Source organism: Ciconia boyciana, chromosome 4, assembly GCF_034638445.1.
Source record: "Ciconia boyciana chromosome 4, ASM3463844v1, whole genome shotgun sequence".
Lineage (NCBI taxonomy): Eukaryota > Metazoa > Chordata > Aves > Ciconiiformes > Ciconiidae > Ciconia > Ciconia boyciana.
This window is the reverse complement of record NC_132937.1, coordinates 73,806,817-73,827,980: the sequence shown is the minus strand read 5'-3', so window position 1 is coordinate 73,827,980 and position 21,164 is coordinate 73,806,817. Positions and strand designations below refer to the sequence as shown.

Here is a 21,164-nt window from a genome sequence, read left to right as displayed (position 1 = left end):
AAAAAAATAAAAAGAGAGGTATATTTAAAGTTTTGATTACAGGATTCCAGTGACATCATTTCTTGATAATAGTAGGAAACTGGAAAAAGTTGGTCATAAATGCATGCCCTGGATTGCTGTTTTGTATCTGTGTTAAAGGCTGTGTGAGTCAGGCAGCTCTAGCAACATTTTTACCACTGAAGTTTTCTCTTTCCAGGCTAGGCTGTGTAGGAGCTTTAAGGCTTTTATTGGGAGAGGAAAGAAGGGAGGAACACACAGCAACTTTGTGCAAATTAACGCTGGGTTTGCTGCTTTGGTGGGTGATGCCATAAAGAAACAGGAGGGAGGCAACAAGCTAAGGTTTAGAGTTTAACATTTAAAGTTGTGCTTATGTGCCTGTTTTATGTTGGAATGATGACAACAAGTTTATGTTGTAATGGTGACAATAAATTTAAGCCAAAGCAAGCACTTTATTAATTGCATCCAAAACCAGTTTGCATAAGCAGTCTTTGATTTTTTTTTCAGAGTCTTAATGAGAATCTCAAGAGAAGATTAATTTCAAGAAAATCAGTTTAATAGTCTGAGAATAGAGAAACAAATGGCTTGAAATTTCAGGTAGCTTTTGAAAAATAACATACATTCAGGAGGCTCAGAAACTCAAAGACAGATGAATCTTCAAAACCGTTAATATCAAGTCCTATAGGATGGGAATAGAGCACTGTTAAGGGTATCTGTGTGCTCTTACCTGCTCATACCTGGCTTTTAATGTAGTTGTGCTGGGTATTTGTCTGCATCACTTGCTCCAGCTCCCACACAGCTGATGATAAAAACTGACTTCCATGACAAGATTAAAAGATTATTTTGTTTAAATGCTTTGTGGCTTGCCAGTTTTATTTTTTGTTCTGGGATTGATTTACTTTCAGCAAAAGTCAGCCTTCAGTTATTGAAATACTTGGGTTTTTTCCTTCTATATACCTGTTTGCATATGCTTTTAAGGGACTATGTTTGGATATCTTTTGGGCTTATGGTACTGCTGTTAGCCTGCTTTTGTACAATGACAAGAACAGGCAGAAAGTTTCCTTCTTTCTAGTAGATACTGAACTTCCTGGAGGAGAGGCTTTATCTGAAAAGGCACTGCTATGTTTTGGCTCCTGGATAGTATTTTCTGTGGTGGGTCTCACCCCACTATATATCTGTATAAATGAATGTTATGCTTTACTCTGGAACGGCATCAAATGTGCATATGCAGGTTGAGACCATCCTCTACTAGACTGTACTTGTGCAGGAGCACACCTGATGAAATAGCCACCAGGGAACAGCAAGGGGACTGCGTAACTAACCTCCAAGCAAAGCTGCCACAGGGGCCAGACACCGTAAACTGGAGATGCTGTTCAGAGTGTGCTGGCAATAGTCAGTCTCTCTCAGACTTCTAATACAGAAAATGAGGTTCCTTTTAGTTTGTTAATAAATTATTGATTCCTTTTGATACATATCAGAGATAATTCCTGTGTAGGAGCTGTGAATCTTACTGTGCAGCAGAGGAGAGGAGAATGGAAAATAAAACATTGCTTGTCTTTAATCTCTGTGTCTTAAAGTGTCAACCTTTGTCTCTCAGGTATCAGTTTCTGTGTAGATAGGTCTCATAAGAGTCCTGTAATACAGCAGCTAAGAGGAAGTATGTTTTTGTGCTCTAACAGCAGAGGTAGTATGTTTCAAGCTGCAATTTAAGTTGATGTCAGTTCTTCAGAAAATAACCTCAGAATGATTTTGTTATGAAAGAAGATCTAAGGAGAATGACTGCTCAGACACGAGGAACTGATTCCTGTGTTGTTCAAGTACATGACTGCCAAGTCCAGCGGGAATAACCTTTTCTGAATCTGTAGAGCTTGTCCCCAGCAGCATGGAAATTATCTGTAGAATATATAGGTAGATCACCCCTTAAGAAACATGAACTGGCTGTAGGAATAAGCAGGTTTTTGGAAAATTGTTCCCTTCCCCACACAAAGGTTGGCATATGTGTTAGGTGGTATTTCTGTATGTCCAGGAGCAGTTGAGATGGTTCAGATTCATGTATCTTTTGTCAGTAATCCCACAGGCACTTTTATTTCTTGGCTTTCTTTTGCAAATACCCCTTTAAAAAGGGTAAAAAGGAGGACCCTGGGAATTACCGACCTCACCTTCATGCCCGGTAAGATTATGGAACAGATCCTCCTGGAAGCTATGTCGAATCATACGGAAGACAGGGAGGTGATTAGAGACAGCCAGCATGGCTTCACCAAGGGCAAATCACGTCTTACTAATCTGATGGCTTTCTACAATGGAGTGACTGCATCAGTGGACAAGGGAAGAGCTACAGATGTCACCTACCTGGACTTATGTAAGGCCTTTGATATGGTCCCACACAACATCCTTGCCTCTAAATTGGAGAGATACATATTTGATGGATGGCTCAACGCCCACATGGAAACCAGTAACAAGTGGTATCCTTCAAGGTTCTGTACTGGAACCAGTACTATTTAATATTGTCATCAATAATATAGTAGGATTGAGTGCACCCTCAGCAAGTTTGTGGATGACACCAAGCTGAGTGGTGCAGTTGGTAGGCTAGAGGGAAGGGATGCCATCCAGAGGGACCTTGACAAGCTTGAGCAGTGGGCCCTGGGAACCTCATGAGGTTCAGCAATACCAAGTGCAAGTGCAATACCATCTTGCGTCTGGGTGGGGGCAATCCCCAATATTGGTACCAACTGAGGGATGAATGGATTGAAAGCAGTCCTGAGGAGAAGGACTTGGGGGATACTCGTGGATGAAAAATTGGATGAGCCAGCAATGTGTGTTCACAGCCCAGAAAGGTAACCATATCCTGGGCCGCATAAAAAGAAGCGCAGCCAGCAGGTCGAGGGAGGTGATTCTGCCCCTCTGCTCTGCTCTCATGAGACCCCACCTGTAGTACTGCATCCAGCTCTGGGGTCCTCAGTACAAGAAAGACCTGGACCTGTTAGAGTGGGTCCAGAGGAGGGCCACAAAAATGATCAGAGGGCTGGAAGACCTCTCCAATGAAGAAAGGCTGAGAATGTTGGGGTTGTTAAGCCTGGAGAAGAGGAGGCTCTGGGGACACCTCATTGCAGCCTTTCAATACTTAAAGGGGCTTATAAGAAAGTTGGGGAGGAACTTTTTACCAAGGCCTGTTGTAACAGTACAATGGGTTTAAACTGAAGAGGGTAGATTTAATAATATAAGGAAGATATAAAGAGGATATAAGGGAGAAAGTTTTTACGATGAGGGTGAAGAAACACTGGAACAGGTTGCCCTGTTGTGGAGAAGTTGTAGGTGTCCCATCATTGGAAGTGTTGGTCAGGTTGGATGGTGCTTTGAGCAACCTGATCTAATGAAAGGTGTCCCTGCCCATGGCAGGGAGGGTGAACGAGATGATCTTTAAAGGTCCCTTCAAACCCAAACCGTTTTATGATTCTTTGAAATAAGCTTGTGCCCTATTGAATCTAATCCACAGTGAATTACTCTGGGGACAGTCATCTGACGCAGGGCTTGCGGTTGCAAAATTCTTAAATGGTCTCCTAGTCTCAATTTACTGGCAATCTTCCATGTTTGACACTTGCATGAGATAGCCAGAGTGTGATTTTTATAAACTCAGTTCATCAGAAACAAGAGGATGCAAAGATGACAGAGAGGGAATGGTCTAACTCTATCCTGTAATCAAACCTATCTTTGAACAGCTTGTATTTATAAAGAGTGTATATTAGATACTTGTGATGTCAGTTTTACTCTGGAGTGGCAAAGCAAGTGGGAATGATATTATAAACAGTGTCATATTGTATCCAAATTAAAGAAATGACTTCTAAATTTCTGTTTTAAAGTCAGCCTTGATTGAAATCTAAAATGCCATTTGGGGAGGAATAGTAGATACCTGTTAATACGTGCATAATTGCAGCAGCATTTTTTTTAGAATAGCCTTATAATAACAGATTAGAACTTCCTATATGGTATCACTTTAGGAAAATCACTTCTTAGACTCAGATCATAGAGGTTGTCCTCAGAATAGAAAGTAACTTCGTACTTTTGGCCCTATGATTAAATAGCTTATTTGACGTAAACAGTGCTTTTACCTTACTGCTATATGTAGTTGGTTTTTCTCTGATTGTGTCTTACTGTTATGAGCCAGACTTAACAACCTCCTAACAGATTTTGTTGATGCTTTGCTGTGTAGTCTCATCAGTTATGCTTCATCTCTTGACATTTTGAGTACTAAGAGTACCAGTAAAATAGTGGTGCTGTATTTATGGGTGTAATAGTATTTCTGCATTAACCTAATTTCCTGCAGCTTTATTGCTGCTGTAAAATTTTTCCCTGGATGACTTCTTGTTGAACTGCTCCTTGAATAAGCAGGAAAAACTGAGCCCCAGAGCAAAGCACACAGTTGTCCATAACCTTATGGAAAATGTTCCTTGCTTTTCTATGTGCACTGTAATTATATGAAAATACAAACTTTAAAATACTAGTTTTGCACTTGCATGAAATCTGAAATAGAATTTGAGTAATGTTTGAGACGAAAAAGGCTAACAGTAAGGACTTGCTTCTGATGTGTTTCGATTTTTTTTTTCTTTTTTAAGTAACAAAGTTGAATGTTGAAGAATATTCCAAAAGTCTCTTCCTCATGTACAATAATTTCATTTTTTAAGGGATTTTTACAGTGCATACAGACAGAATTTATAGAAGTAAACATTAATTCCATAACACCTTTGATTTCAAGAATTCTTTCAGTGTTGGGAGGGACGTTTGTTTTATTCGAAGCCTGACTGAATCTGATTATTTGCCCTAGGCATGCTGGTTAGTACAGTTTATGCATATAAATCTTGCATGGAAATTATTTTAATAATTTGGCAATAAAACTTTATATGCTCATTGAAAGCCTTTGCTTATCCAGTAATACTGCATTGTTAGTTGAGGAAAAAAATCTTCTGAGGTAGTACTGGATATCTGACTTTACCTGCAAATCTAGGTAGGGTACATGGGGAAGTATTTTGCTGATGCGTTGGATCCCTCAGATGCTTTAGTGTGGAAGTGACTCAGATTTCCACACAGATATGTGCTTAACTTAAAAATACGCAGATCCTTTCAGAATTTGGACCTTGCACGGTGAAGTTGGATGGCTGCCAAAGCAGTGGCCTCTCCCTGTGCGAGACTGCTATGAAGGGGATGAAAGAGTGTAGTTGAGCCTGTGGATTACCAGTCAACCTGAACTGTAGTTGTTCCCAGTCTTCACTACAAAAGATGAAGCTGCTAAAGTTAACACAGAAGGAGGAAGGCAACAGCTAGGCCACAGTGGTTTCCTCTATGGGGTGAGGGGGCCATTATTATAAGCTTGTTTGCAAGCACAAGAAAAGAGTATGTAAGACGGGGTTATATTCAGACTGCTACTCTGAGGGCCATTTTGTGGAAAGTTCCTGGAGTAAGCAATCCAGTTTGTATTTGTAAATTTAAATTATTACATTAAAATCAGATGTGCTTTGTTTGAAGTAAAATTATTTATGCAGACTTGTAGAGACACAGCAGAAACCTCAGGTAAAAAGGTCTGTCTTCAGTACTGATTTATAGGTGAGCTCTGTTTATGAAGCTTCAAGGCCTGCCTCAGTATTCAGGCCTTTTGCTGTATTAAAGTAACTTTCTTTGTTCCTTTTTTAAGCTCTGGCATTGTTAAAATATATCAGACTTCTAAGTTTTTAAAATACAAAATCTCTCCTTCAGGTTCCCCTCCTTTTCTCCTAAAATATCTGAGAGGTGTCATTCAGTGAAAAGCATGACTGGAAGGTGTGTTTAACTCATATGAAATAAACATGGGCCCAGATTTCATCATGAGCTTACAGTTGTGTCATTTTCATCCCTTTTCTTGCTGATTATTAAGCATGCAGTGTGTTTCCCTGATAGCTGCAGGAAAAGGAAAAGCTGAGGGAGCTTTTCTTGCAGACTCTTACCATGCTTTCTGATGCTTACAAAAATAAGTTTTCACTGGGAATGTGGAACTGAGGACAACATCCCTCAGCTGGGCATTGTGGTGGGGAATGTTTATTGCGGTGGGGAAAAGGGACTGGCAGGTTTACCAGTGAGGCTGATTGGGGCCAGGGGGTGGGAGTGGAGACCAGAAGTCAGAAAACACCAGCAGACCTAGGTATGCTGTCTGCAGTTGAACAAGGGCATGGATTTCTTGGCAAGTAGAGGAAGCAAGAGGAAGGGAAGGAGAGAAGTTCAGGAAGCATTTTACTTTTTTTCTTCTCTGGTGATTTTAGGCTGCTTCCTGGCTAGGATGTCATCCACAGTTTTATCACAGCCTCTTAGATATGCGTACTCTATGCTCAGGAGTTGCTTAAAAGTTACCCACGGTGTGCCATACCACACAGCTGAAAAATATTAGCTCTTCCCAGTGTGTAATAAATTCTTTCCACAGCAGAAGTCAAAGTGAATGCAGACCTCTGGGAAGCCTGTGGAATTTCAATTTGTTGAAGTTTATAAAAAATAGAATGGAGGAAAGGAGGGAAGAATGGCAATCCTAATCTGCATTATATGCAGCTAGCATAGCTGCAACCCCCAGGCATGATGCAACATATTTCTTCTTCAGGGTCAGATTTGCATGCATAGGAAAAAAAATTTGGGAAGTGCTACAATACAGTTAATTTGCAGACATCTCTTACTTGCCCAGCCTAAGTAGCTGTATTATTTCTTGAACTCACCTCTAACTTTTTCGTTGTAATAGCAAAATATTCTGTTTACCCATTTAGTAACTTCTTCACTGCAGTTTGAAAGGCTCTGGAATTAGAAGGAACATCTAAAATCTAAATACTGTGTTGCAAACAGAGGACTGTTGTTGACTAGTGGATGACAGACATCTGCAGGAGTGGCTTGCATTACATTTTTGGATGTTGAGCCTCCTAGATAACAGATAATTTAACCTCTTGATTTTCTTCCTTGCATCTTTTGAAGTAGACTGGCCATGCATGGCTGTATCTCACCAGAATATATATACTCAACTCACAGGCTTTTTAAAGGGAGCAGTTGATTAAGAGTCTAAACTCGCTCCAATTCAGACTTTGTTTCCATGCATTTGCTACTTTGCAAAGTGTAGTCTGCAAATCTAATGCTTACCTCAGAATGCGTCTGATTCATGCAAGTTAGTAAGGCTCAACAGAATAGTACAGGTGGCATATACTAAAGTTTTCCTAACAGATTCATGCTGGGGAGGGGTGGCAATGAGTGTACTAATCCGTATCATTCATTTAAGCAATGAGATACTTCCAGTAGCTCTGAAATGACTGAATTAAAAGGATTGAACTCCCACTTCTTTTTTCCTTGGACTAGCATAGTGCGAGTTTGGACTGTTTAATATTGGCAGGCATGAAGCAAGCCATTCGAACATGATGTTGATTCTCTTTTTATTACAGTGCACAAGTTAGGCAGAAACCATGAGATTCTGAAGATTCTTTTTGCTGTTCAGTGTAATGTGTGGGTTTAGAAGGAAAACAATCCCCTTCCTGTGGTAGCTGGGGAGTGCAGCACGCTTGCTTGCTTGCTTATTACAAAAGAACTGATGTTTTTCCCTGAGTTCAAGACATAATGTTAAGCATGGTATCTCACTTTGATTTGAAAAAGGGAGTGAAAAATAATTTGACTGCATTTAAGAGGTAAAAGGCAAACTCAACGTCCTGGTTTCAGCTGGGATAGAGTTAATTTTCTTCCTAGTAGATGGTATAGTGCTGTGTGTTGGATTTTAGTATGAGGATAATATTGATAAAACGCTGATGTTTTGGCTGTTGCTAAGTGGTGTTTACACTGATCAGGGACTTTTCAGCTTCCCATGCTCTGCCAGGTGCACAAGAAACTGGGAGGGGGCACAGCCAGGATAGTTGATCCAAACTGGCCAAAGGGCTATTCCATACCATATGACATCATGCTCAGTATATAAACTGGGGGGAGTTGGCCAGGGGGTAGTGATTGCTGCTCGGGGACTGGCTGGGTGTCAGTCGGCAGGCGGTGAATGGTTGCATCACTTGCTTTTTTTTTCCCTTGGGTTTCGTTCCTCTCTCACTCTCTTGTTGTTTTCCTTCTCATTACTATTATTATTATTACTATTATTATTATTATTATTGTTATTGTTATTATTATTAAACTGTTTTTATCTCAACCCACAAGTTTTCTTACTTTTGCTCTTCCAATTCTCTCCCCCATCCCCAGCCCCAGGTGGCTGTGTGGTACTTAATTGCTGACTGGTGCTAAACCACAACAGTCCTTTTTGGTGCCCAACATGGGTCACAAAAGGGTTGAGATAATAACAGGTTAACCAGAGCGTATTAAGGAATTTAGAACTGTTAGTAGTTGCAGGCCACGATATCGATTCATCTGTTCTCGATATTGGTTTACCTGATCTGCACCATGCTCATTTTTTTGCTGTACATGTGAAAGATCAGTGTTAGTTTTTGCAGTTCGCTGTGCTCTGCTATGATTGGTGATGTTTTACCTGCGAGATTTGTTATTAAAACAGTGACCTTGGGTTTATTTTGGTATCTAAGTGCTGTACTGAAACCATTACTGTATGTCAGGTACCACCTCATGGAGACAATTAGCAATTTATACTTCTTCCTCTGAGAGGTTTTTTACAGAGGAAATGCAAAATGGCACCTTCACTACCTTCTTCTACAATGTGTCCTCCTTCGTTACAATAACTTTTCAGTATCTTGAACAACCTTGGCTAGTTAAGATACATCTATTGGTATTGCTTGGGAATGTTGTTTTGGTTTTGTCTAAGATTAGTAAGCAATTTAAGAATATCATCCAGAGATCTGCCCCAAGGCTGTATAGTTATGAGTGGCAGGGTGTGTGAGAGAGCATGGGCAAATGCCTAGGACAGTGGGCACCTCCAGTGTTTTGGAACTTCACCCCTGAACAAGTGCAGAATCCTGAAAAATTAGTAGAATATTTGGAAAAAGTATGTTTTTCCAACCCTGACAATTCTAAGGAGATACAAATCACTGCAATGTGCTGGGGCCTGGCCCATGCCTACCGAGCCCTGTTCAACACTTTTCAGAACCCTCAAGGATCTGGTGACAAAACAACAGGCACTGCAACTACTCTGGCCCTCTCCTGCGACAGGCACTGCAGCTGCTCCGGACCCCTCTGTGACAGGCACTACGGTCACTCCAGCCCCGCCCCGCGACAGGCACTGTGTCTACTCCAGACCCCCCTGCGACAGGCACTGCGGTTCAACCAGGGAACCAACCCGTGTCAGTATCAGTCACCCCTATACACAAGAAGAAATCCTGGAAGCGGAAGTCAGCTCGTTTAGAAAGGGAAGATGAAAAAGCAGGGCCATCACAAGGAGAGGGAGAGGAAGAACTTGTGGATGAGATGGAAACCACCTGATCCCTATCCCTGAGTGAGCTGCAAGATATGCAAAAAGATTTCAGCCGTCGTCCAGGTGAGCACGTTGTCACCTGGCTGCTCCAATGCTGGGATAATAGGGCCAGTAGCCTGGAATTAGAGGGTAAGGAAGCCAAACAGCTGGGATCCATTTCTAGGGAAGGGGGCATTGACAAAGCGATTGGAAAAGGGGAACCAGCCCTCAGCCTCTGGAGGCGACTCCTGTCAGCTATGAAGGAAAGGTATCCCTTCAAGGAAGATGTTGTATATCACCCTGGGAAATGGACCACCATGGAGAGAGGTATCCAGTACCTGACAGAATTAGCCATGCTGGAGGTGATTTATGGTGACCTGGATGACAAGCAGTTACCCAAAGATCCAGATGAGGTCCAGTGCATACGACCCATGTGGCGGAAGTTGGCACGGAATGCACCATCATCGTGTGCCAACTCATTGGCAATACTGACCTGGAAAGACGGAGAGGGTCCAACAGTGAATGAAGCTGCTAGTAACCTCTGGGAATATGAAGAAAGTATCTCTTCCTCCCTTTTCTCAGCTGTGGAGAAACTGTCCTGGAAGGTCCAGTGACTCGAAGAAGATAGGTCCTACTTTCCACCTGTACAGACCAGTATCTCAGCTATTAGAAGTCAGTGTTCCTCTGCTCAAGAGAGAGGATTTAGAGGGTACACACCATGGAGCACCCTATGGTTTTACCTGCGTGACCACGGAGAGGACATGAGGAAGTGGGATGGAAAACCTACCTCTACCCTAGAGGCGCAGATACGTGAGTTGCAAGGAAAAACAATCACCAAAGGGGGTTCTTCCAGGAAAATTGCTGCTCCGGTTTCCAGTGGACAGTTCCCCAGACAGAGTAAAAGGGCTGATCTTACTCCTGATTTTAATGAAGGAGCTCCTGACTCATCTATACAAGAAATGGGTAATGAGTATTATGACCAGGACTAGGGGGGGCCTGCCTCCAGCCAGGAGGAGGAAAGGGACAACCGGGTTTACTGGACTGTGTGGATTTGATGGCCTGGCACATCAGACCCACAGGAGTATAAAGCTCTTGTAGACACCGGTGCACAGTGTACCCTAATGCCATCAAGCTATAAAAGGGCAGAATCCATCTGTATTTCTGGAGTGACAGGGGGATCCCAACAGTTAACTGTATTGGAGGCCAAAGTAAGCCTAACTGGGAATGAGTGGGAAAAGCACCCCCTTGTGACTGGCCCAGAGGCTCCGTGCATCCTTGGCATAGACTACCTCAAGAGAGGGTATTTCAAGGACCCAAAAGGGTACCGGTGGGCTTTTGGTATAGCTGCCTTGGAGACAGAGGAAATTAAACAGCTGTCCACCTTGCCTGGTCTCTCAGAGGACCCTTCTGTTGTGGGGTTGCTGAGGGTTGAAGAACAACAGGTGCCGATTGCTACCACAACAGTGCACCGGCAGCAATATCGTACCAACTGAGATTCCCTGATTCCCATCCATAAGCTGATTCATTGATTGGAGAGCCAAGGATTGATCAGTAAGACTCGTTCACCTTTTAACAGCCCTATATGGCCAGTGCAAAAGTCTAATGGAGAGTGGACACTAACAGTAGACTATCGTGGCCTGAATGAAGTCACGCCGCTGCTGAGTGCTGCCATGCTGGAACTTCAATACGAACTGGAGTCAAAAGCAGCCAAATGGTATGCTACAACTGATATCGCTAATGCGTTTTCCTCAATCCCTTTGGCAGCAGAGTGCAGGCCACAGTTTGCTTTCACTTGGAGGGGTGTTCAGTACACTTGGAATCGATTGCCCCAGGGGTGGAAACACAGCCCCACCATTTGCCATGGACTGACCCAGATGGCACTGAACAGGGTGAAGCTCCAGAACACCTGCAATACACTGATGACATTATCGTGTGGGGCAACATAGTAGAAGGTTTCGAGAAAGGGGAGAAAATAGTCCAAATCCTCCTGAAAGCCAGTTTTGTCATAAAACAAAGTAAGGTCAAAGGACCTGCACAGGAGATCCAGTTTTTAGGAATCAAATGGCAAGATGGACATCGTCAGATCCCAATGGATGTGATTAACAAAATAACAGCCATGTCTCCACCAACTAGCAAAAAGGAAACACAAGCTTTCTTAGGCGCTGTGGGTTTTTGGAGAATGCATATTCCAAATTACAGTCTGATCATAAGTCCTCTCTACCAAGTGACCCAGAAGAAGAACGATGTCAAATGGAGCCCTGAGCCATGACAAGCCTTTGAACAAATTAAACAGGAGATAGTTCATGCAGTAGCCCTTGGGCCAGTCCAGGCAGGGCAAGATGTAAAAAAAGTGCTTTACACTGCAGCTGGGGAGAATGGCCCTACCTGGAGCCTCTGGCAGAAAGCACCAGGGGAGGTTCGAGGTGAACCCTTAGGGTTTTGGAGGTAGGGATACAGAGGATCCGAGGCCCACTATACTCCAACTGAAAAAGAGATATTGGCAGCATATGAAGGGGTTCGAGCTGCTTTGGAAGTGGTTGGTACTGAAGCACAACTCCTTCTGGCACCCCGGCTGCCAGTATTGGGCTGGATGTTCAAAGGCAGGATCCCCTCTACACATCATGCAACTAATGCTACGTGGAGTAAGTGGGTTGCACTGATTACACAATGGGCTCGAATAGGAAACTCCAGTTGCCCAGAAATCTTGGAAGTAATCATGGACTGGCCAGAAGGCAAAGATTTGGGAATATCACCAGAGGAGGAGGTGACGTGCTGAGGAGGCCCCACTGTACAATAAACTACCAGAAAATAAGAAGCAATATGCCCTGTTCACTGATGGGTCCTGTTGTCTTGTGGGAAACCATCGGAGATGGAAAGCTGTTGTATGGAGTCCTATATGACACTCAAGTTTCTCCTTAAGTCTTTGAGACTTTGTCTGTCTTTGTCTGTAATACACTGTGTCTGTGTATTACATATAAATACGTGTACACACAAGCGCATGTTATGTGTGCATCACTTGAAGGGCATTACTGTGTACCCTGTCTTGATACTGGTAATGCTGAGGAGGTGTCTGATCTGATGTTTCATGTATGTTTATTGTATCTTGGAAGTGTCTCAGCGTATATTGAGGCTACAGTTTTGTCTCCTAGGTATTAGAAGCTGTGAGTCTTGAGTACACAAGCTGACTGTTCCAAGGTGGCTGATTACTCGCACAGCAGGTAGACTGCTTTGGATCGCAGGAGAGAGAGAGTACAGGCTGGGATGTTGTGGAGAAGATGATGGGTGTTAGACCTCACAGTTGCATCTCCTGAACACTGCAGCATGGAAATGTGTTTGGGAAGGTGCTGTGGGCAGTGGCCCACGTGCCACATTCTGTTGCTTACATAGGAGTCTTACAGGCATTTTTCCCCACTCTGTCAGCTTTGTAGCAGAGATAATGCTTCAGTCAGAATTAAAGCCTTGGTTATAATAGCCCTAGGATCTGCTAGCCCTAAGGTGCTGTTAGTCTTGAGTTGGTCTGAAATTCAGTGTAAATTTGGGGATATGAAGGTAGTTTAACTGAGTTTCTATCAACTCCCTGCAGTCAGGGCACTGTAAATTGGCTTATAGTTCCTTTCACTCCTCCAGCATTGTTTCCTTGTTAAACAACAGTCGAAAACTGTTTGGTGATACAGACTAGAAAGCTGCTGAGGTCATCTTTGGGATTCTGACACTGTTGATCTTCCTTGCAGGTGGGTGAAACGTTGATTAACCTTTCTTCAGGTTTGTCTCAGTGTAATCTGTTTCTTGGAAAGAAAATGCTTTAAAAACAGGATAACTCAGTTATTAAAAACTGCCTTTTTTTTTTTAATTAAAGAAATAAGGCAAATCCTACAGGATTTCCTGGTGGCATAACTCGATATTATAGATTGCATTGTTGTGGAGCAGAGCCTTTAGCTGGTAATCTGTGTCAGTGCCCCGGATCTGTTACCTCTGCTGGCCCCATTCAAGGGACTGCATTATTAGTGCTGTCCTTGAAAGAAACCCTTTTCCAAGACTGCTTTTGGTGAGGCTGTTGGCGAGATCAGCCAGCTAATTGGCATTGGTGCAACGCAGCCAGGATATCTGTAAAATCTTTACTTTTGACAGTTAAGGGATCGTGTCTTATATCTTGCGATTGTACCGTAGGGTATTGGTAAGTAGGTGACCAGAAAGGAAACAAGCATGGTGTGAAGACCGTGAAAGACCCTGTTTTAAAAAAAAAAGAAAAGAAAAGAAAAGAAAGCATTGCCATATCCTCTGATAACTGCATTTGGTTGTCTGTGGCTCTGTTTATAGAAGAGTTGAGTATGATTGAAACATGTAGATAAAACCCAAGCTAGCTTTTTTCTTGGTAATGTAGATATTGTTAGAATTGAAGCTATGGCAACATGAAACCTAATGCGCTGCCCAGGTGTCCTATGTTGTATTTACTAACTGAAAGCTGTACTATTGCAGCTGTGTTGCTGCTAGTATCCATTATAGATAGAACAAAGCAAACTTGTAATTGTGATTGTGTATGCAATCACTGTTCTTGAAAAGCCTATCTGTAAAGCCTGTAACGTAGCCTGTAATGCAAAGTCCACATTTGTGAGTTTAATTTGGTAGAGAACAAGTTTTAGGTGATGTTGAAGTTAGACGTAGGCTCTGCACCACTTCTGGAAATTTCTTTCATTATCCAAATGCATAGATGCCCAAAACAAGTTTATATGTATTTGCTGTAATTTGGCAGAACTGAACTACTTTCATTATTTGCTGCCTATCTTTTTTTTATCTTAGACTAATCCAAGACTTCATATTTTACTTTAGTACTGCCTGTGGGGTAATGGGCAGAAAGCTGTCAAGCCTTATCCTTAACACTGTGTCTCTTTGGGTTTTTTAGCTTCTCATTGAGCTTGAATCGATTCCAAATTTCAAGAAAGCATATGGAGTGTTCCTAGTGAAAACACTTGTGTTTTGCATAAGTCTAAATCAAATGGGAAGGGAACTTTGCATGTTTTGAACAGTTTAAAACTGGTAATTTTTTCCCTTCCCACCTTGAAACTTCAACTGTATAGTGATTTCTTCTTTGCTCTACCTTCCTACACAAATACACAGTATGGGCATGCTCTGCTGCTGTTCAAGCAGTACAGCCAGAGTCAAAGACTCCTATGGCAAAGTAACTTTTTTTTTTTCCTGAAGTGGTAAGTTAGAAAGCAGCGAGTTTTATGAAGCTCTGTGTTTGGGTGCAAATAAATTTTTTTCAAAAGAATAATTGTCCAAAAATCAGCTTGCTCTTTTGTTTTGGTTTGGTCTTGGGCGGGGGGTTTGTTTTGGTGTTGGTTTTTTTTTTCCAAATTGTCAGTTCTGTCTGAAGAGGCCAGCTAACTCACTAGGAACTCATGAACTTACGTCTTTAATATATCTTAGTCAGTCTTTACATCTCCATTGATAAAAGTTGCACCAAGGAACCTAACTGGCATTCCTTATGTAATTTGATGACAAAAGTCTTCATTGTGTCTTGGACTATATACTCACAAATTTGTAGAGTGGAATTAGCATTTTGTCCAAAATTATCAGTTTGAGGTTAAGCGCATTTTTTTAACACCCCCCCCCCCCCCCCATGAAAAGAACTAAATCAATTTTCATGTTTGCCTAAGAACTATGAAAAGAACTAAAGCAGTTTCACGTTTTCATGTGTCTTGTTGGTTGTGTTACAATCACAAAAGGCCCTCAGGCTGACTGTTGTTGATATTTCTTCTCCAGGAGTCAGTTTATTGCTCCTTTTTCTTCTCAGTGCATTATATCTTAAACTTTCTTCATGGCTTTAAGGTAATTCTGGCTTCGCAGAAGTGCAGAGTAGTGTAAAAATGCAGGTGAATTCTCAGAAGCCAGAGTTTTGCTTCATCGTGATCTCCAGCAAAAATTTAAACAAAAGGCATAATGGGTATTGTGTAGGTTTCATGGTACTGCAGATGCTGGGTGTAGTTATTTGTGGTCTTACAAGGACATGCTAGAGGAGTGAATTGAGATGTGCGTTGTCTTCTTAGCGTCTACATATAAACTAAATATGTAATATTTTAATGTGCAAGCCTACCTATTTTCCAGTGTTCCTGAGCCTTCTTTTACAAAGTCCGCCTATTCATGTTGCTGATTATTTATGCTTACCTAGTTAAATAATTTCCGTCTTGTGGTAATGTGTTACTGTCTTGTCCTTTTGCTATTCCCTCCGACAAAGACTTTTCTTAACTTTCATATTTTAATATGGGCTGTATTTTGCCCAGAGACTCCTTTCTCTTGAAGAACATGTTCACTTCTGCAGTTTTATAAGTAATAAGTAACAAAGCTTTGGAGACAGTTTTGCTCTTGAATCACATTTACTGTATTTCTCAGGATTCTTATGTAACTATGGACCCTTTATCTAAAAACAGACTTTCTCAGTTGTTCATCTGCTCATCTGTCTGATCCTTAATGAAGTCCATAATTACTTTCCTAGTACTGTTTGTGATGCTGTAACTGAATGATGGATTGTGGAAACCCATAATAAAAAATACCATATATGTGTATATGCATATGTAAAACATATATATATGTGTGTGTGTGTATGTACATGCACATAAGTGTATATGTATGTATATGCACACATGCAGAATATAGTTGGGAGTATTTGTAGATAGATACACAACACAGTAGTAAATAGTAGGTGCAAGTGAATTCCTGAAATATAACATTTTACTTTGATATAAACATTGTCTAACATCTTTTGAAGCTTCTGATTTAAAAAAAAAAAGGCATTAGTTCTGTTCAGTTTCAGTAACTCAGTATGTTAGGGTCCATTTGCTAGCAAACATGCATCTGTGAACAAAACAGCAAAGACTCCTTTGCAGACAAAGCAAGAAGGGATTTAGTTTTCCTCATACTGAATTTTCAGCGCTTTTCAGTAAGCAGAATTGTCAGTGCTAAATGCCAGGTTTCCCATTGAGAACATCGAATAACAGACTCCAAGCCAGTCTTGCTAAGGGAAGAGGGGTAAAAATCAATAGTAGTGACAGGCGAGCTGTGAGAATCTCTCTTCACTGTCACTGCATAATGATGTTGGGGACCCCAGAGGAAAGTGCTGCTGCTGTCTGGAGCTTCTTGTCTGCTGTGGAGCAGTTTTTAACACAGTGATGCCAAACCTTCTGCAGCTGCCCTTTCTTCTGGAACAAAACCTCTTCTCAGAACACGTGGCAAAAAGGAAGTTCATTGTAACTTTCTACTGTTGGCTGTGCATATACACTGCATAATTTAGTTCTGCTGTAAAGACTTGCAGGTTTTTTTAGTCTTAGTTTTCCTATTTATCGTCACTTGTAAAATGGCATTATTAGCTCTATTATTTTTTAGTGGCATTAAGGGGAGGCTCAAAATAGTTATGCATAGTATTGTGATGCCCACTGTGAAAAAAGTACAGAATATTTGGCTTAATGATGAGAAAAGTAAATATAGGGAAGTTACTGTAAGCTAGTTCTGTTTCCACAAATTTGAGATAAATTTGCTAGTGTTTTTTCTTGCACAAAGGGATAAAGCAAAGTAAGACCTTTCTACTACTGTGTGCCCATCTTCATTTGATGTGCCAAAGCTTTATACCAAACTTCTTCCAGAAATGTTGTCTTCTAATGTCTGAATTATAAAGCATACCACTCTTTCATATCCCACTATCCTTTAATCCCATAATATTTTGAATATTCTGACTGCAAGAGTGAACAATTCTAAACAGTGGCTATTTATAAATAAAAGAATATTTTCTAGAAATAATAGAATATTGTTATAAATAATAGAATAATAAACTGTATTCTGCATGTATGTGTATATGTACTTATACACATGCATATATGTCTGTACATATACATAGTTATATACAAATATGTGTGTGTATATACACACACATATATACATGTTTTACATATACACATATATTGTATTGTTTGTTATGGATTTCCACAATTCATTATTCATCTAATAGAAATCTCTACTAAAGTATCTAAAAGCTCTTTTTTTGAATACCTTTGCTTGAATTGACTCTACAGCCAGCTCAAAATTTCTGCAAAATGGAGTTCGCCACTAAAAAAGCCAGGAGTTTCCATTGAAAGGAGAACTTAAATGTGTGAGTGTGTGTGGGTATAATCTTTTTTTCTCGTCTGTTTTTCCCCAAAAATTTATTGCATTCAATTTATTTTATGCTTTTCTTCACAAGTATATTTTCTGTAAATTTAAAACCAGAATGTTCTGAGATGTTTACAACATTACTGCAGAAGACAGATGTTTAAGGGAAACCCCAAATATCTAGAAATCTGAAATAATATTCGTGAGCTCGCAGTTCGGGGTTACTGTGAACTCGTACCCCAAGACATTGCAGAACTACAAGCACATCAAAAGAAGGGACACATGGAGATATGTGGCATTGATGTCTGCTGCGCCATGTCTGCCTTACTGACGGGATTTGAGTTCACCCCTGTGACTGGAGACTTGAGACCTAATTAGTGCAAAGCAATTAAGAAGGTTATTAATTAATGAACACATTATTAGGAAATTGGTAGAGCAGTTAAATAGTTAATGGTAGGCCATCAAATTAATTTTCCATATTATGCTCATCTATAAAGCTGCTAATTATAGGTCTAAAGTCTAATGAATCACATCTATGACTCTTGAATTACAATTCTATAAGCATTGAGATGTCTATCACTCTCACTAGCATTCCCCCACATCAAGTCTTAGAGACTTTGTATGTTGGTATAAAAATTGAAGTAAGTAAACTACCTCCTCAGTATGTGAGCCAAATGTGGAGTTATACATTGCCTAGCCTATGGGATCTTTTGAGACCACCCCTTCCTTTTAAGAGATTTATGTAGCCAATGAAATAAAATCTGCTACTGGTGAACTTTTGTAAGATACCACTGTGCACTCTTACACACTAAAAACTGATTTAAGAATTGTTTGGTTTAAAAGCAACTCAGGTATGGAAAAGAAGGCAATCATAGGTGTATCACATTTTGGGGTGGAAGTTTTAATAGTACCTGAAGTCAAATGCTCTGTTCCTTTTAATAAGGCCAGAGTATGTTGGAATTTTCTTGTCGATTAAATTTGATTTGATGGAGACTTTTTGCTTTGGAAGAAGAATGTTTAAGTGGATGAGGAGACTTATTTAGAAGTTTGTGTGATTGAATTGTGTTCAGATAGCATGTGCAACTTCAAACTTTTGGACAGAAAAACTGGACACTATTAGCTGTTCTGTGGAACTTGGAAACCCCAGAACAGTATCTACATGCAGCCGTGGCACAAATTGTTTCCCAGTAGCTGTGGTAAAGCCAGCTAGTCTGCAAGTGGTGTGAATCAAGCCTAAAACGATGTGAAGTGGCTCAAGCTGATGAATGAACAACATCCAGATGCTAAGCGCTGGATAGGGCTTAAGATGTTCTTGCTGACTGCTGTGGTAGTGCCTGTGCAGTACAGTACTGCTTTTTCCGTACTTTGTACTACAGCTAAGATAAAAAGGGAAATCTACCACCACCAACTTCAACAGAATTCACGTGGCATAGTGATAGCAGTAGCAATTGCAGTTGAAAAATGAGACAGTATATTCCTTGGAGTTCAGCAGGATATTCTTCAAGAATGTCCACTCTGGTTAGAGTATGCGTGTGTGTGCGTGCACGCATATGCAAAGGAGTGAAGGAGAAGGAAACTGATTTTCCCTCTCTCCCATTCTTTACTTTCTGTTTTAGAATTCAGGGGGAGAATGCAGTTTTAACGCTAAATACATTGTTTCTTACCTGAGGTAGTGATGACATTAGGCAGTGACAAATTCTCCTTCTACCCCCTCACCCCCACAACACAGAGGAATTTAGGGGGAGCTTGCATTAATTGGCCATGATTTCTGCTTATGCCTGCCTGTCTGCTTAAACGATTATGTTCTTTGAGTTCTGTCCAGGTCCAAAACGACACATGGGCTCCAAAGCTTTATGACAAACTTTTTGTGTGGAATTTGTTGTAAATGGTAGAGAATAAGACTACTAACGTTTCAAAATTAAAACAGAAGGACCACAAGAAACTTGTGGAGAAAAGTTCTAGGTAGATCTTCTGTAAGGAAAAATCATGAAATTGTGTAGCTTTACAAGTGAGACTCTTTTTTATCTCCTTGCTTTTTCAAAAATTGTTTTGCTCAGTATTTGCAGGAAGAAGTCATCTTAGGGAAGCATAAATTCAACAATAGCAATTCCCCTGTCCTGTACTTTCTGAGCAAGGAAACAGCACATTAAATAAAACTTTACAGTGTGAGTAAGAGTTCTGTAAATCTGTTTGAGAACCTGTATTGATACAATCAGACTTCAGTTTCTCTCCTTCCTTGGACGGAAGTCTCAGGACTGGGGTAAGCCTGCAGAGGTGTGCTGTCCCTTTTTTCCTAGGCATAAAGAAACCTGTGGAAAGACCTTAAGCAGACAGAAATTCTACTACAAACAAAACGGATATAATTAAAACTTTTCTGCTTTGACCTTGGATTTTTCCCCTCACTCTTAATAGATCACTGGAAAGAGACTGCTGTTTTGTGGCTACCCAGGGTGCTGAAAATTTTCTGTAGTAAGGGATATGGGACAGGACTACACTGCCTAAACATGAAGTGTGTAGCTTCCTCTTATTTATATGTGTGCATATGTACTTCACTGCATATGTTTGTTTTGGATTTATGAACTAATTCTAATTTTATTCTGTTTACATGTTTAGAAAAAATATGTGAAGACATTGTTGGCACACTGTGCAAAATGTCTCTCATGCTTATTCCATTACCAGAATTAAATGCATGACTTGTCAGACGTAGCTGTTTGGCAACTAAATATCTCTTCTGTGTGGGGAAAAAAATGTTTGCTAAATTTGTCTTTATTTTTAGCGTTCACAGGAATTGGGTGATCATTGTAATGATTTTTTTTCTTCCCCCCCCCCCGCCTTCTTTTGTAGGTAGCATTGGTACATCCTTTCAATGCCACTCAATCCATCAAGATCACATTTGTAATGATGACAGTGACAAGGTGAGGTTTACATAAATGTTACCTTCACAAGATGCATATGCACTGGGTTTTTTTATGTATTGCTTTTACTATACAAAGATTGTTTGTTTTGCAGGTAGAGCAGTCAGTTTTCAGAGTTACTCTTTGAACTGTCTCTGGCATATTAAGAAATATATTTTACTCAAGACAATCTTTTAGTCAGTTAAGGAGAAATTTGTCTTTAGTACTGTATTTTTCTTTTTGCTTGTATTCCTTTGCTATTCTAAACATTTGTCATTTGCCATAATAAAGAACAGCAATGCTTTTGCTAATTTTTCACTAAGGTAGGATGTCTTGTTGCTTCTGACTTCAGAGGTTAGAGCCTAGCTAAGTGTTCAAAGTCTTTTTGCAGTAGCTGTATTTTCCTGTTTTGGAGTTGCGAACTTAATGTTTTACAGATAGGAAGCTTCTGTTCAGTGCTGCAGCCTTAAAATACCAACCTGTCTAGTAGTGTGCAAGTATTTTCCTAACTTTTTTTTGACACATTCTCAGATTAGCTTGCTTTGAGTCAGTAGAGTGCTGGATGTTAAAAGTTCAATGATACTTGGATCAGTAGTTACGTGTGGCATACAGAAGGGAAAAGTTTTGACATTGAACTGCTTGTGAGACTTGCTTTCATGTTCCTGTTATGATTGATGGTTTTATCTTAAGCTTTAATGTCCTTAAATAATGCAAACTGATTAACATTAGTTGAACATGTAACATGCAAGTTTGTT

General features: G+C 40.6%; 1 protein-coding gene across 5 annotated transcripts in view; it reads left to right on the top strand.

Annotated features, from left to right (window-relative positions):
* The window catches only part of RNF38 (ring finger protein 38), a 129,033-nt gene that overhangs the window by 51,549 nt on the left and 56,320 nt on the right, over positions 1 to 21,164 (top strand). For 4 of the 5 annotated variants that reach the window (XM_072860087.1, XM_072860086.1, XM_072860088.1 and 1 more), the window contains one exon: positions 20,360 to 20,430. The exons of the other annotated variant lie outside the window; for it this stretch is intronic. In XM_072860087.1, coding sequence (XP_072716188.1) covers positions 20,360 to 20,430 — 71 coding nt within the window. The remainder of the gene's footprint in view (positions 1 to 20,359; positions 20,431 to 21,164) is intronic. 5 annotated transcript variants of the gene reach the window in all.